Genomic DNA, 14,193 nt, shown 5'->3' with positions numbered 1-14,193 from the left:
TTTGGGGTTTTTTTGGGTCTTTTGCCTTGGCTGCATCAATAGGGAAGAGCACAGGGAGGCCAGAAACTACACAGAGATGGCTGGAAAAGCACGGAGAGGTTTAGGAAGCTCAGAGGGAGAAAAGGCTCATAGCATGGCAAAGCAGAAGTCCTCAGCCCAGAGTCACCTCCTGCCTTTCCCTGTGCCATCTGCAGCACAGACAAGGATGCAGTGAGATGGCACCAAAGAGAGCAAAATTCCCCCATTTGTGGCAGGATTGCAGCTGCTGCTCCAAAGTCCCTGAGCCCTGGGAACAAACTGGCTCCAGATGTAGGATTAATGGCATTTTAAAGCCCCTAATTGGAGTGATTGCTCCTGATGGGCTGGGTGTGGGAAGGAGGGTGAGCTGGGATGGGGGGTGATGTGGGATGGAGGGTGAGGTGGGATGGAGGGTGAGGTGGGAAGGGTGCCCACACCAGGAAATCAGTGCTGCTGACTGGACAAGAGAGGGCTGGATCCTGTCTATCTGTGCTGGGAGCTGGCAGACTCATTGCCTCAGTTACTCTGATGTAAGTCAAGAGAAAGCCCTAAGTCCCAGTTGAAGGGATAAACACGACCCAGCAGTGTGTAGCATGGGATTATGAAGATTAATTCCTGCTGGGTAAACCCAGGGCTTCAATCATCACCCGTGCCCAGTGCCGGGCAGGGTGGTGGCACATCCTGGACCTCTTGGCCACAGCACCGTGACTCTGCAGGGACCATCCATGGGGAATTGGTGCCCTCTCCTCACACGCAGTCACAGTGTGAATTTCCACCCAGGAATCCAGGATCTCAGCAACCTGGTCTTGCAGGAGGGTGTCCAGCTGCAAGGGTTCAATGTTGAGCCACCAGATCCCTCCATCCTCCCCTAAAATCTTGAGACACTAAAGGCTGCACCCAGTGGGTGTTTTCCCCTGGCTTGGAGCCACTGGAGTTCCTATTTTCACACTGATTTTTGCCAGTGTTAATTATAGATATATTTTTAAGTTAAATGGGAGGGATTTGGGATGATCATTAGATGCCAGAACCCTTCCCAGATGCTGGGGGACCTCCAGGGAGTTCAGGGAGTCTGAGGGAGCCTAGCCAGCCCAAAAAGCCCAGCTCTCAGCTCCCCAGGCAGCCCCAAGGTACAGCAGAGCAGGGCCTGGAAGGGAGAACTGCAGGAGATTTCCATGGCCATCAGTAGCCTCCAGCACAGCAGCTCCTATGAAATCTGTGAGCCTGTTCTCCTGGGGACAGGGACTGCTGCCAAATCCCTAAGGCCTGGCAGGGCAGGTAGAAGTGCCATCCCACACCTCCAGGAACATATCTAGATACACCTGGAGCCCTGCAGGTGACATCCCCAGGTGGCACATACACCCAGGAGAGCAGAGGGGGAGCAGAGCCGAGTGGCCAGGTAGGAGGGAGCTGGCAGCCATGGCAGGGCTCTGGGGCTGCTGAGAGCCCCCCAGACCCTGGCCAGGGCTTGGTCCTCAGCCTCAAACCCCCTGCACAAGCAGAGAGGGCAGAGGGATTGGAGCCAAGAGCTTTCAGCCTGATTAAGTCGCGTTCAGAGATTCCATATGAATAAATAAATCATGTAAGAAGCATTAAGGCAGCTTAGTTTCCCTGGGAAATGGTCCTGGGGTTCTGCCTTTTGGGGGCTGAGGGATGCCCCCATGGATTTAGGGGAAGGGACGGCTTGGCCATGTGGCAGCAAAGGGGAACAGGAGCCACAGGCAGGAGCATCCCTGGAGCATCCCTGCCTGCCCCACACAGGGGTTTCCCCAGGACACAGCCCTTCCCTGCCTGCCCCATCGATGGTGTCTCTGGCACTTTGGATCCCATGATCCAGCTGCCACTCTGCCCTGACAAGATGCAGGGTGCCACGTCCCCAGCCACCACCCACCCCTTCCTCCCCAGGCAGCACATCCTTGCCACAGCCAGGGCTTGGGGAAGGGCTCTCCACCTTGTGGTGGCCTCTGATGAGCCCGGGTGCCCAACCCTGCCCCCCAAAAAAAAGGTTTTCTTCAAGCAATCCAGCTTCAATCCCATCCCAGCGAGGTCTGACGTGTTGCGATAAGTTCCTGGGTGAAATGACTCACAGACAAGGAAGAAGAGGACAGCCAGGCCCCTGGAAAGCCCCCACACAGCACCCCGGGGGAGACAGACCCACGCCCCACTTACCTGGTACATGCACATGCTGGGATTAATCCCATTGGGCAGGTGAGCACCTTCGGCTTCGCTCCCCACCTTCATCCCGAGCCCTCATCTCCCCCAGGCACAGGGACCCCCGCCCGCCCGGGGCAGGCAGGGCTGGCAGGGGGGGGCAGGGAAGCTCCCCATCTGCCACCCCCCCGCTCACATTCCTGGCCGAGGAGCAGCAGGCAGAGGCACCCGGGGGCCGGTGGGCACTGCGGGTCCCTGCGCACTGACCCAGTTCCCTGCCAGCCCCGCGGGTTCGGGCGCAGGGACTAAATCCGCGCGGTGCCTTAATCCGCGGCGGGGCGGGCAGGGGGAGCCCGGGGTGACCTGGCTTGCTCTCTCCATCACGCTGGCTGAGGAGCAGAGGGGACACCAGCCCCCGGCAGGCGGGAGGTGCTGGCCCTGCCTGCAGCCAACGTCCCAGCCCATCTCTGAGGACAGGGAGCGACTCACCCGTGAGGACCCCGGCACCAGGGCAGCACTGTTGGGCTCTTTGCTGGCAGCAGCCTGGGGAGAGCCAGGACAGCCCAGCTCCGTGCATGGAGACATGGGCTGCCTTCCTCCAGAGCTGCCTTCTCCCACCCAGAGTGGAGAAGGGATACTTGAGAGCTGCCAAGCCACCAGCCCGAGCTCCATCCCGGTTTCTGTCACCGGTTTTGATCCATTAGTCACTTCCCATCTCCCAAGGGTGCCCCAAACCCAAGCACCCGGGCAAGGGGTATCTGAGGTCTCAGCACTAGCACAGTCAGAACAGATAGAGATGCTGGAAGACTGGTTGCTGGACTCCTCCCCACGTCACACCCACAACAGAGTGGTGCAAAAGTTCCCCAGATCCTGCTTCCCCAGGTCTGGGCCCTGGGACACTCTGTGCTGTCCCCCAACACCCCACAGGGAAGGTGGGCAGCTCAGATCCATCCTGCACAGCCCTACGAAGCTGATCCACCTCATCCTCTTCCTACCTGAGCATCTTCGTTTGTGGGGGCCAAGCTCAAGTCCAGGGCTCTGGAGGACCCAGAGTGGGTTCTATAGGTGGAGGAGCCCTGAGCAGAACAACCCCAGAAACCCCAGCAGAACAGCCCCAGAAACCCCAGAAGAGCCACAGCAAGCCCTGATTTCCCCACGCCCTGGGCTGCTCACTGAGCACACCCCTCCAGCTGCTTCCCTGCCCATCTGCTCCAGCTCAGGGAACAACTGGCCCATTGCAATGTCCCAGTCCCTGCTCTGCACCCAGCTCTGCCTCCACTGTCCCCTCTCAGGACCAAGCTCACGACAAAGAAAGTCCCATCACCCCCCCAGGTAATGGGGCTGATGGAAAGGAGCCCTCTTGGTGAGGAAAGGGGCAGGGAATGGAGGTTTCCTTCCAGCAGTGGGGAAGGGACATGGTTAATGTCCCCCATCCTGGGACTCATGAAACCCAGGACTGCTCAACATCCCGAGGAGCTGGCTGGAGGCAACAAGCCAGCTCCCTACCCAACACATGCCATCTGCTCCCCAAGCACTGTGCAGTGCCCATGGGTGAGCACAGGCTCTGCCTCTGCCATCCCATCACCCTGGGGTGTCCTCAGGGACATTTTGCTTACTCTCCATACCTGCTCCCCTGTGGAACAGCAGGGATTACTGTCCCACACCTTCCCGCATGGACTCACAGACCAACAGGGGTTACAGTGGCGACGAGGAGATGTCTGAGCTGGTTGTGGCTCAGCCTGGGAGAACCTACAGGTTTTCCTAGTGGCACAAGGTGCACCACACCTGGCAGCATCCCTGTGGTCACACGGGGCCAGCCACCCTAAAGGCATCAGCTGGACATCACATCCCATCACCCTCGCATGGCTCAGTGAAGGCTCCTGCTCATCCCAGGGCCAGATCCTTACCTGGGGAAGGGCTGAGTTGAGCTGCCTCTGGAGCTGGTCACGCTCCCGTAGGGTCTCCTGCAGGCGGCTCTGGGTGACAGACAGTGTCTCTCGAGTCTCCCGTAGGGTGTCCAGCAGCTTGTCCCTCTCATCCAGCATGTTCACCATCAGCTGCTCGAAGTCAGCGTCCGCCTCGGAGCCCTGTGGGGGACCCAGGGGGTCCCCCTCGCTGATGGTGGGCATCACCTCACACATCATGGCGGGCGTGATGGGTGGGCAGAGGTCCTGGAAGTGGCCGCTGGGGTGGGCAGTGGGTGCTGTTGAGCTGCAGGGCCCTGATCACATCACTATGGGCTCCTGCAGGTCAGGGGAGCCGGCGTGGGAGGGAGCAATGGGGTGGTGAAGGTGGAGGGATCCCCCATCCTTTCTTCATAGGTGCTAAACAGAAGCTGGCATCCCTCTAATGTGGATGGAGAGATGTCCTTGGCACTGAAAAGGCCCCCACAGTCTTCAGGCCTCCCACACGGCTGCTTGTCACTGCCAGGGTCCCTTGTGTCACTTCTCTAGTACCTTTTGGAGGGGTCAGAGCATCAACGAGCCATGGGATGTTCAGAGGGGCACAAAGTGACCCTTGAGGACTTGTCCCAACGGGGAGCCCAAGCTGACAGCAGCACAGGGAGGGTCTGGGGGATATTTGGGCTGCCCGGGCATCCTGAGGAGTCTGGTGAGGCTGAGCTGTCCTCCCTGAGGTGGGTGAGATGGTCACTGCTGGGCTGGGAACTTGTCTCTGTTTGGTGTCACAGCTCTTCAAACACACAGCGGTGACCTATGGGAGAGAGGACAGAGATCAGATCCCTCCTGCTTCCCCCAAAATGCCCAGGGCACCTTCCCAGCACCCCTGTCAAAGCTTGAGGGACTGCAAGAAGTGGACTCAGCACCCGTGGGAATGGGCTGTGTTGCACCACCCTGCACCCAGTGTGGTACCAAGCTGCAGGAACAGCATCCCCAGGTCCCAAAATCCTGCAATAGTCTTTGGGTTCACATCCATAGGATTCACACATCCTGGGCCAGGATCCCATCCCCTCCATGGAGCTCCTGGCTGTCCAGGCATCGCATGGCCCAAGTGTCCTCCAGCCTCTGAAACTCTCAATTTGCAGAAAAGGAGGCTCAAACCTCAGTTTGGCCCAAACCTGGCATGAAGCCACAGCAACAAATGAGTTGAATGGTCAGAGAAACGCTCATGTCCCCTCTCCCTGTGGCACCAACAGGGACAGATATGGTGGGACTGGCCATTCAGAGTTCACTGGGCTTCAGCACATCTGCTGTCAGCCAGACCTCAACCAGGGGATGGAAGCAGCAGCATCCCTGAATTACTGCCCAAATACAAGCAGAGTGCTCGGCCGGTGTCAGGGATGAGAGGCTGGAGGGCTGAGGCAGAGCTGCCAGTTCGGGCTGCAAGGGGGATTGTTGCTGGATTAAAGCATGGCTGGACCCAGGCACTTGGCCCCAGGGGAAATGCTGGTACCTGCAGCTTCTCCTCCAGTTCCATGGCCCAAAACCATCAGGGTGAGAGGTTGGGATGTCCCACCCCAGCCCCAGGGAAATGCCAGATGGGGATCAGTACTGACACAACCCTCTGGGTGAGCTGCAGCCTCCTGCAGCCAGACCAGGGCCCCAGCAGCAAGGGTGGCTGTGCTGCTGTCACCCCAGCTGTGCTGCTGTCACCCCAGCTGCCCCGGGGACCTGCCCACCCCGCAGCACCAGCTCTGCCAGGCTTTGCCTGCAAGGGAATAAAGCAAGGCAGGATCTGAACCGAGCAGCAAGGCAGGACGTGTGGCAAGCTCAGGGTGAGGGCTGCTGGTCTGACACAGGTTGTGGGCCAGTCCTCAGTGGTGGAACCTTGACAAGACATTCACCACTTGAGAACGGGTCTGAATATCCTTGAATCTCCTCCCTTTCAAACCAACATGGACAAAAAGGACCTGCCTGCAGCCATGGGCCAGGTCATCCCGTTCTGGCCCTTGGGACTGGATCAAAAGCTGGTGTCTCAACCCGCAGGGCCCTTCAAAGGCAGCGTGTGCAAGGAGGTGCTTTTGTGCACACCCAGACACACAGACATGCTGCCAGGGCTGGGGAAACCATAGCTCTGTTCTTGGGCTGACATTGGCTCATCAGCTGATGGGAAATTTGACACAAAAAAACCCCTCTAAAAATAGAGAAACTCTGGCAAAAGCACCAGCCCCTCCATGTGCATCCAGCACGTTGTCCTGGAAGTGGCTCCTGCATGCTGGAACATGAGACAGGGCGTCCTGCAGGTGTCTGTGCCACCTCCTGCCCCTTGCACAGATTTAAGTTGTGTTCCTCAAGTGGGATAAAACCTATTATGGGCATGTAACACTGTCCTGAACCTCTGAGGCTTGTTCGTGCTCCTTCCTGACCAATGGGACCTGGATGATGAGGAAGCCCCATCCCTGGCAGTGTTGAAGGGCAGGCTGGATGGGGCTTGGAGCAACCTGGGCTGGTGGGAGGTGTCCCTGCCCATGCAGGGGGTTGGATCTAGATGATCTTGAAGGTCCCTTCCAAACCAAACCATTCCATGATTCTATGATAACTGTGGCTGACATCCCATCCTGCAGCATCCCTGGAAAAAGGAGGCTGGTGGAGGAAAAGGCACAGAGGAGGGACCACTCCAGCCCCCTCTTCTCCTTGGACTGAGCTGGACATAAGCCCTATTCCCATAATTAAGCAGGTAAAGTGTTTTCCAGCCGTCCTTCCATCCCACAATCAGCAGCCCTAGTGGTACCCACATGAGCATGGTCACCCTGCCAGCCCTTCTGGAGGGTGGATGCCCCAGGCTCTAGGGAGACTCAGGGGCAAGAAGAGCAGAAATCAGCCTTACCCAGGGTTGAGCCCCATCACTTTGGGTGCAAAACCCAAACGAGGTGATTTTAACACCTCACCTTGCTGCTGGGCCTCTGTTTGTGGGGTGAGCATGGAGGAAGCACTGCCACACCATGGAAAGCCAGATGGCCCCACGAGCACAACGTGAAGGGCAAAATCAACCACGTGGCCACGTCCCCACCTTGGCAGCTGGCAAGGAACTGGATGAAGTAGAAGGTGAATTAAGAGCCATCGATCAAGGCGTGGAGGAAAGAGCCCTGCAGGGACTCAGGGAGAGGAAATGTTGCAAGGAATGACCAAGACATAAATGTGATGGGAGTGATGATGGGATGGAAATGCATCCCAGCTGCAACGGGGAGACTTGCTGCACACGCCAGTCCCAGTGGGGCTGTGGTGGCTTCCCACACCCCATGGAGGGAATCCCAGGAGCTGGTCCCAGTGCAGGAGAAGGCACAGATTTACCCCGGGATCATTTTCTTTTTGTTTCCCCCATGGTTGAGCCCCTGCACAGGTGGCTGGGGTGCTCTGGATAAGCCCACGTGCTACTTTGCTTCTCTGCAACCTGCTCCTTTACACAGTTCTGTCCTGTTACATCTGCCATGGTTGGGAAGGGAGGCTGGAGGTGACAAGCACAGCCCAACCCCTCAGCCTGAGGAGGGTGAAACAGGATCACAGGTGGTGAAGTAGAGGGAAGGTGTGGCTGCCCCATCCCTGGAAGTGTTGAAGGGCAGGTTGGATGGAGCTTGGAGCAACCTGGGCTGGTGGGAGGTGTCCCTGCCCATGCAGGGGGTGAAACTAGATCATCTTCTAGGTCCCTTCAAACCCAAACCATCCCATGATTCTATGAATGCATGCAGGGAGATGTGTGCAGGAAGCTGCTGCCTAGGGTTAGCTCCCCTTGACTGGAGCAACCCCTGAGTTCTGTTCCAACCCAAACCTTGGGATTTTCTCCATTCTCCAAAAGCAATGGAAACCCACCCATTCCCACACAGCTCCTCCCCTGGGAGCCCAGCTGGATGTTGCACACAGAAGACCTTGTAGAATGAAGCCCAGTGTCTCTTAGGCAGACCCACATACCCAGTGGGTCACTTTTAAGGACCTTGGGGATGTCCATGTGGATGACAGCCCAAACATCACACACTTTGCCAGTGACTTCAGCAGCAGCAAGGGCAGAGCTAGAGCTGCCCCTCGGCGCTGGGTGTGGGAGGGGGCTGAGCTTCCCTGCAATTAGCAGCAAAAAGCTGCCTGTGAATCTTAACCTTTCAACTGTTATCTGGTAAAACTAGATAAATGCTACTGCCTGGGTTTAGAGGGCCTTAAGTGATGGGATAATCATTGGGTAGAGGAGTGGAGATGTGAGGAGACAGCTGGTGAGCTGAGAAAACAGACACTGTGCAGCTCTAGTCCTTTGCTGGGTATTTTTAGCCCTGCGGGGCTGCCAGGCACAGACTTGCTGGAAGCAGGTTTGTTGCCAGTGAAAACGTGCTTCCTTTACTCTCCCTTCCCCCCGAAAATGATGCTTCCCTCACTTTTTGGGGTGGAAAACAGCACAGTCACGTGCTGCCTGCTTGGAGAGGCTGGTTGGCGACGACGGTGCCCGGACACGGAGCAGCTGATGGGAAGCAGAGGGGGGTTTTGCCCTTGAGCTGATGATTTGTTCAGCACAACGTTGTAGAGATTCCAGCTGCCTGTGGGCTGCTCAGTCCCAGGGAGCTCCCTGGCTTCCCCTTTTCCCACCAGAGCAAGAAGCACACCCAGCATTTACCCACGCACAAAACTGCCTGTGCACCAAGGCACAGACAGGCTGCTGGTTCTTCTCTGAGCAGCTTCACTCTCATCTCAGCCCTGACGACAAGAAAAACAAACCTCCGTGGCTCTGTCAGCAAGATCATCACCCCAGCAGGCAGCTGGCAAAGAGGGTTGAACGTGCACCTCGGAGGCAACAAGCTCCTGGAGATTGATCATCCCATAAAAATGTCAGTTTGATCTTCTCTGCTTCTGGAAAACCCTCGTCAGGCGCCCAACGGCCTCGGGAGAAGGGGCGGTTGGGGGGCCCGAGCCCCCCCAGCACCCACTGCTGACAGCTCATAGGAGCCAGGTTGGCTTCTCCTCTGCTGGTCCAGCTGGGGACTGGTCCCAGTGTCCCCTACTGACCCTTTCCCAGCCAGACTTGGGAGGAAGGAGGAGGGTGATGCCTTTTTGCTGCTGGTTTTCCCTGGCAGCACTTCTTGTTTCATCTTCTCCTTGTGATGTTGAGTTAGTGGTGACATGGACTGGCTACAAAACTGTACCCTGACATTTCCAGCAAGCCTGTCCCAATCACTGTTCCCATAGAAGTCCTTCCCACCCTTGTTGAAGTCAGACAACACTTTGGAGCAGCCAGAAGTGCTGAGCTACCTATTCCTCCGATCTGCCCTGGGGAAGGTAAGTCCTGGCCCACCAAGCTGTGGGACAGCTTGTGGATGGCAGAGCAGGAACATCCTCAACATCTCCATCAACATCTCCATCAACCCACGGAGCCCAACTTCTGACTTACCCTCTGTGGGAGATGTGGGAATTAGAGGCTGAGACAATGGAGATTATTCCTGCACACAAGAGGACAATGAAGTGCCCTGGCTCACCAGGGGCAACTGATGTTTTAAGCACAGAGCCTAGAGATGGAAACCTTCACCTGCTGCAGATCTTGGAGGTGGGCTGGAAGGGACCTTAAAGATCATCAGGATCCAACCCCCTGCATGGGCAGGGACACCTCCCACCAGCCCAGGCTGCTCCAAGCCCCATCCAACCTGCCCTTCAACACTGCCAGGGATGGGGCAGCCACAGCTTCCCTGGGCAACCTGGGCCAGGCTCTCACCACCCTCACAGCAAAGAATTCCCTCCTCATGTCCAACCTCAATCTCCCTCTCCCAGTTTTAATCCATTCCCCCTTGTTCTCTCACTACAAGCCCTTGTCCAAAGCCCCTTCCCCACCACCCTGTAGGCCCCATGTGTTCCAGGAGCTCCTTGCATCCCTCTCTCCAGCCCCACAGACCCCAGGGGCCCCTCTCCATCCTTCCTTTCCTCACTCCATCCCCACCCTTGGGCACAGGATGTCTATATGCTCCACAGGTTTCTTAGTTCAACAAGCCTAGACCTGAGCAGCAAAGCCTGTAAGCTCACACCACCCTGGCTTCTCCATCCTGGGCAATCCACAGGGCAAAAAAAGCTGCATTTCAATAAGGCAAGTTACCAGCAGATACAGCCTCATCCCAGCATCTCTCCTGAGTCCTTATATTTACTTCAGGGATGTGGCCTCTGGGCAACTCCAGTCCCCTGAGAAGGACAAGGAAGATCCAACTTACTGTGGGGCACATATGGTGATGGCACCTCCACATTCCCTCACACAGCCCTGCAGATGGCAGGGTCCCACACAGATGGTACCTGGCTGCTGCCAGAGACAGCCCGTGGCCAGGACACCTGGGGACAATCAGGGAAATGAGGCATTCTGGCTAGAAACAAGGTGCCAATTTTTAGCAGCAAAGGATCAGATTCACCTACTAAAGGGTGAGGTGGGTTCGCAGGGGGAGAGTCCCTGCTCTGGAGATCTGGGCTATGGATGTGACCCAGCCCAGGGGAAAGATGTAGTGGTGCCTCCTCTCCCATCCAGACCTGGGGAGTCACCCTGAGTCCCCACACCTGCAGGAACGTGTCCCTCGCTCTCCAGGGGACAAAGCCCAACTTCTCCCTTGCTGAAGACGTGACCCTGGTTGGACAGGATGTTTGGGCAGCACTTCCAGGTTTTGGAGTCTGTCTCAGAGGTGGCAGAGAAGTAGTGAGTGCTCCTAAAGCAGGGGAGAGAGGACCCTGCAAGCAACACAAGACAGCTCCTCCCAGTATCTTACCTTAATGGGCACATTTCTGCCCTGCTCCAAAACCAGAAATTGGTTCCCATCCTCAGCCCTTCCTCGCTCCAAGCCACGAAACCAGAGGAGAAACTGGGGATGAAAAATGTCCAGATCTGGCTGTTTCTTTGCAAGCAGAAGTAAGTGTTAGTATTCAACCGATATTTATAGTTCCCAGTGGGAGGGGAGGCATTACACACAACTTCCAGTGGGTATTTTCAGAAAGCCACCTGCTCCTCACCATTGTGCAGAACCACAATTGTTCTGCAACAAAAAGCTCGTCAGACGTGGAGCTGAAATCTCTGCCAGTTCCCCCGGCACCCAGAGGGGGTGCACAGTGTGAACACCCCTCCCAGGGCTTGGCACCCAAACTCAGTCACCTACACAGGTGACTGCACCATTTACAGGCCCCTGTTACCCCTCGGAGAGTTTTCTATTGGTCATATTATGGTTCCTGACTCAGTTTCTCTGTTTCCAAACCGGGCTCCATGTCCTCAGCTGGCCCCAGAGGAAGGTGTGATGCTGGTTTATTGTGAGGGAGAAGCTGGCACGGGCAGGGGCTGCTGGGGCAGAGACACAGCAAGACACAAACCTCCTGCTTTGCACTTTGGGGTGAGATGACAGACTGGAATGAGCCTTGGAGGGGCTCCAAATGGGATGATCCCTCTGACGAGTGGGATCCCAAAGCCCGGCCAAGAGGCTCAGCAAGCTCAGACTCACCTCCAAACTTCATCACTGGGTTTGCAACAGCCAAGAGCTCAACCGAGGGGAGAGAAGATGACAGGTCTGAAGTTGCTGCTAAATCCATGAGGATCCCAGTGTGGCTCATGTGGGACCCCAGCCAGCATGCTGGGGAGGCAAGGGAATATTACCACTGCAATAAGCCCATGAGCTGGATTTCACTCTGATGCAGACCTGCCCCAGCAGGCAGAATCACAGCATGGCCAGGGTTGGAAGGGACCTCTGGAGATCACCTGGTCCAACCCCCCTGACAGAGCAGGATCCCCTAGAGCAGATCCCACAGGAACACATCCTGGTAGGCTTTGAATGTCTCCAGGGATGGAGACTCCACATCCTCCTTGGGCAGCAGAAGGGGTTACCCCAAACCCTTACAAACACAAATCAAATCCCCCAAATTCTGCCACCTCCATCCCCCTCCAGTCACCTGCACCAGTAACATTTTGCAGGGGATTTCCCCAACAACCCAGCAAGACCCTCACGGGACGGGCAAGGCTGGAGAAACATGGATCCCTGCAACGGGTGAGCAGGTGGGAAACCACTTTGTGCTGCCTGGGAGGGAGGAGAAGGATGAGCCTGAGGCAGGACACCAAGCTCACATCCCTCTTCCAGGATGTGGTCTGCACTCAGATCCATCCACAGGGACCAGGAGGGGTATTAACTGCAACCCACCTGATGTGAAAAGCCACAACTGGTTACAACCATTTCCTTTTGCAATGGCTGGGCCACTCACCAGCCCTGTGTGTACATGTGTCTTTTTTTTCTATAACTTTGCAACCAGACCCTAAACCCTTTGCTCTGTTAGGACAAAGCCTTTGACTTCTGCTTCATTCAAGGTTAAACAAGCAGCAGAGGGACATGCAAAGGCCACGGCTCTTCTAGAAGCAGCGTGTCATAGAGTCATAGGATCCTGGGATGGTTTGGGTTGGAAGGGACCTTAAAGATCATCTAGTTCCAACCCCCTGCATGGGCAGGGGCACCTTCTGCTGGATCAGGTTGCTCAAGGCCCCATCCAATCTGCCCTTGAAGGCCACCAGGGAGGGGGCATCCACAAGGGGAACCTGCCCCTGGGTGAACCTGCAAGTGAAAGGGAGCACTGGGATCCCAGCAATCCAGCTGGTTTCCAGCCAAAGGTGGATGCAGAGTCCTTGGAGAGGCAACAAGGCACATGGCAGCAGCCTTCAACCACGGGGAGAAACCCATGTGCTTGTCACAGAGGCAGCATCACTGCAGAAGTCCCCTCACCTTTGGGAAAGTGAGGCTTGTCCCTCAGTTTCCCCACAAGCAGGGCATAACTTCAGTCATCACTGAGACTCGGAGGGATAGCTGGTGATTTTCCATGATTTCACTGGAGGTTTTGCCACGGGTACATCCCTCCCACCCCTGTGACACTTTTGATGAGGAGTTATTTCAACAGGGAGCCTGACGCCCTGGCACAGGGGGGGCCTCCTCCTCGCTGCCAAACCAGCTCCTGCCCTGCTTTAGTCACACACCACCAGCACTTGGGGGTGCTAATTTATTCAGCGACGAGGGAAGAGTCACCAGCACAAGAGGGAGCTGCTGGAATCTGTGCCACAGGGGCACCCAGGCCCCCTGAAAAGATGCTGAGATGCCTCCTCACCCACCAGACCCCAGCACCCACACTACAGCAGGCAGCTCTGTGCCCGGCCCGGGGGACACAGGAGCTGCTGCTGGGAAAGACTCACAGGATCATAAATCATGGGATGGTTTGGGCTGGGAGGGACCCTAAGGAATATCTAGTTCCAACCCCCTGCATGGGCAGGGACACCTCCCACCAGCCCAGGTTGCTCCAAGCCCCATCCAACCTGCCCTTCAACACTGCCAGGGATGGGGCAGCCACAGCTTCCCTGGGCAACCTGGGCCAGGCTCTCACCACCCTCACACCAAAGAATTCCCTCCTCATCTCCAACCTCAATCTCCCTCTCCCACTTTTCATCCATCCCCCTCATCCCATCCCTCCCTGCCCTTGTCCCAAGCCCCTCCCCAGCTTTCCTGGAGCCCCTTCAGGCACTGGAAGGTGCTCTAAGGTCTCCCTGGAGCCTTCTCTTCTCCAGGCTGAACACCCCAACTCTCCCAGCCTGGCTCCAGAGCAGAGCTGCTCCAGATCCCTTTGCTGATGGAGCAGCTAATCACTGAACAGCTTCCCCAGCTGCAGACATGCCCTGGTAGGGAGTGGGATGCCAGCGTGCTTCTTGGCTTCACAAAGTCATGTCTCAAGGATGACCCAGCACCAGGACAGCTCTGCAACACCCATGGGGAAAACCCCAGCCATCCCTCATGCACCTCCACCCATACTGGGACGTGTGGATGGGATCTCAGAGCTATGGTTTCTCAGCTGCATGTAGGGTAAGGCAGGATCACAGGGTTAAATCCCTGCTTGGTTGAAAGCCACCCTTCCTCCCAAGCATCCTCATGCCAGGGATAACCACAACCTTCCCTGGCCAAGCCGTGGTCCTTTGGCACCTTGGCTGTCCCCCCGTGTGGCTTGGGGGTGTGGATGAAGCTGGCAGAGCAGCACAGAAGGCAGGACTGGTCCCAGTAAGGAGCAGGCAGAGATGCAGACCAGCTGCAGCACAATCCCCATCCTCCCCAGGCTGGAA

At 56.8% G+C, this 14,193-nt stretch overlaps 1 protein-coding gene across 3 annotated transcripts in view; it reads right to left on the bottom strand.

Annotated features, from left to right (window-relative positions):
- The window catches only part of PPFIA4 (PTPRF interacting protein alpha 4), a 61,460-nt gene that overhangs the window by 30,641 nt on the left and 16,626 nt on the right, over positions 1-14,193 (bottom strand). For all 3 annotated transcript variants that reach the window (XM_051639148.1, XM_051639149.1, XM_051639150.1), the window contains exon 2: positions 4,074-4,878. In XM_051639148.1, coding sequence (XP_051495108.1) covers positions 4,074-4,310 — 237 coding nt within the window. In that variant the 5' untranslated portion in view covers positions 4,311-4,878. The remainder of the gene's footprint in view (positions 1-4,073; positions 4,879-14,193) is intronic.

The sequence above is a fragment of the Apus apus genome, chromosome 23 (genome assembly GCF_020740795.1).
Source record: "Apus apus isolate bApuApu2 chromosome 23, bApuApu2.pri.cur, whole genome shotgun sequence".
NCBI classification, from domain to species: Eukaryota; Metazoa; Chordata; class Aves; order Apodiformes; family Apodidae; genus Apus; species Apus apus.
The sequence above is the reverse complement of the archived record's forward strand: the minus strand, read 5'-3'. Positions and strand labels throughout refer to the sequence as shown.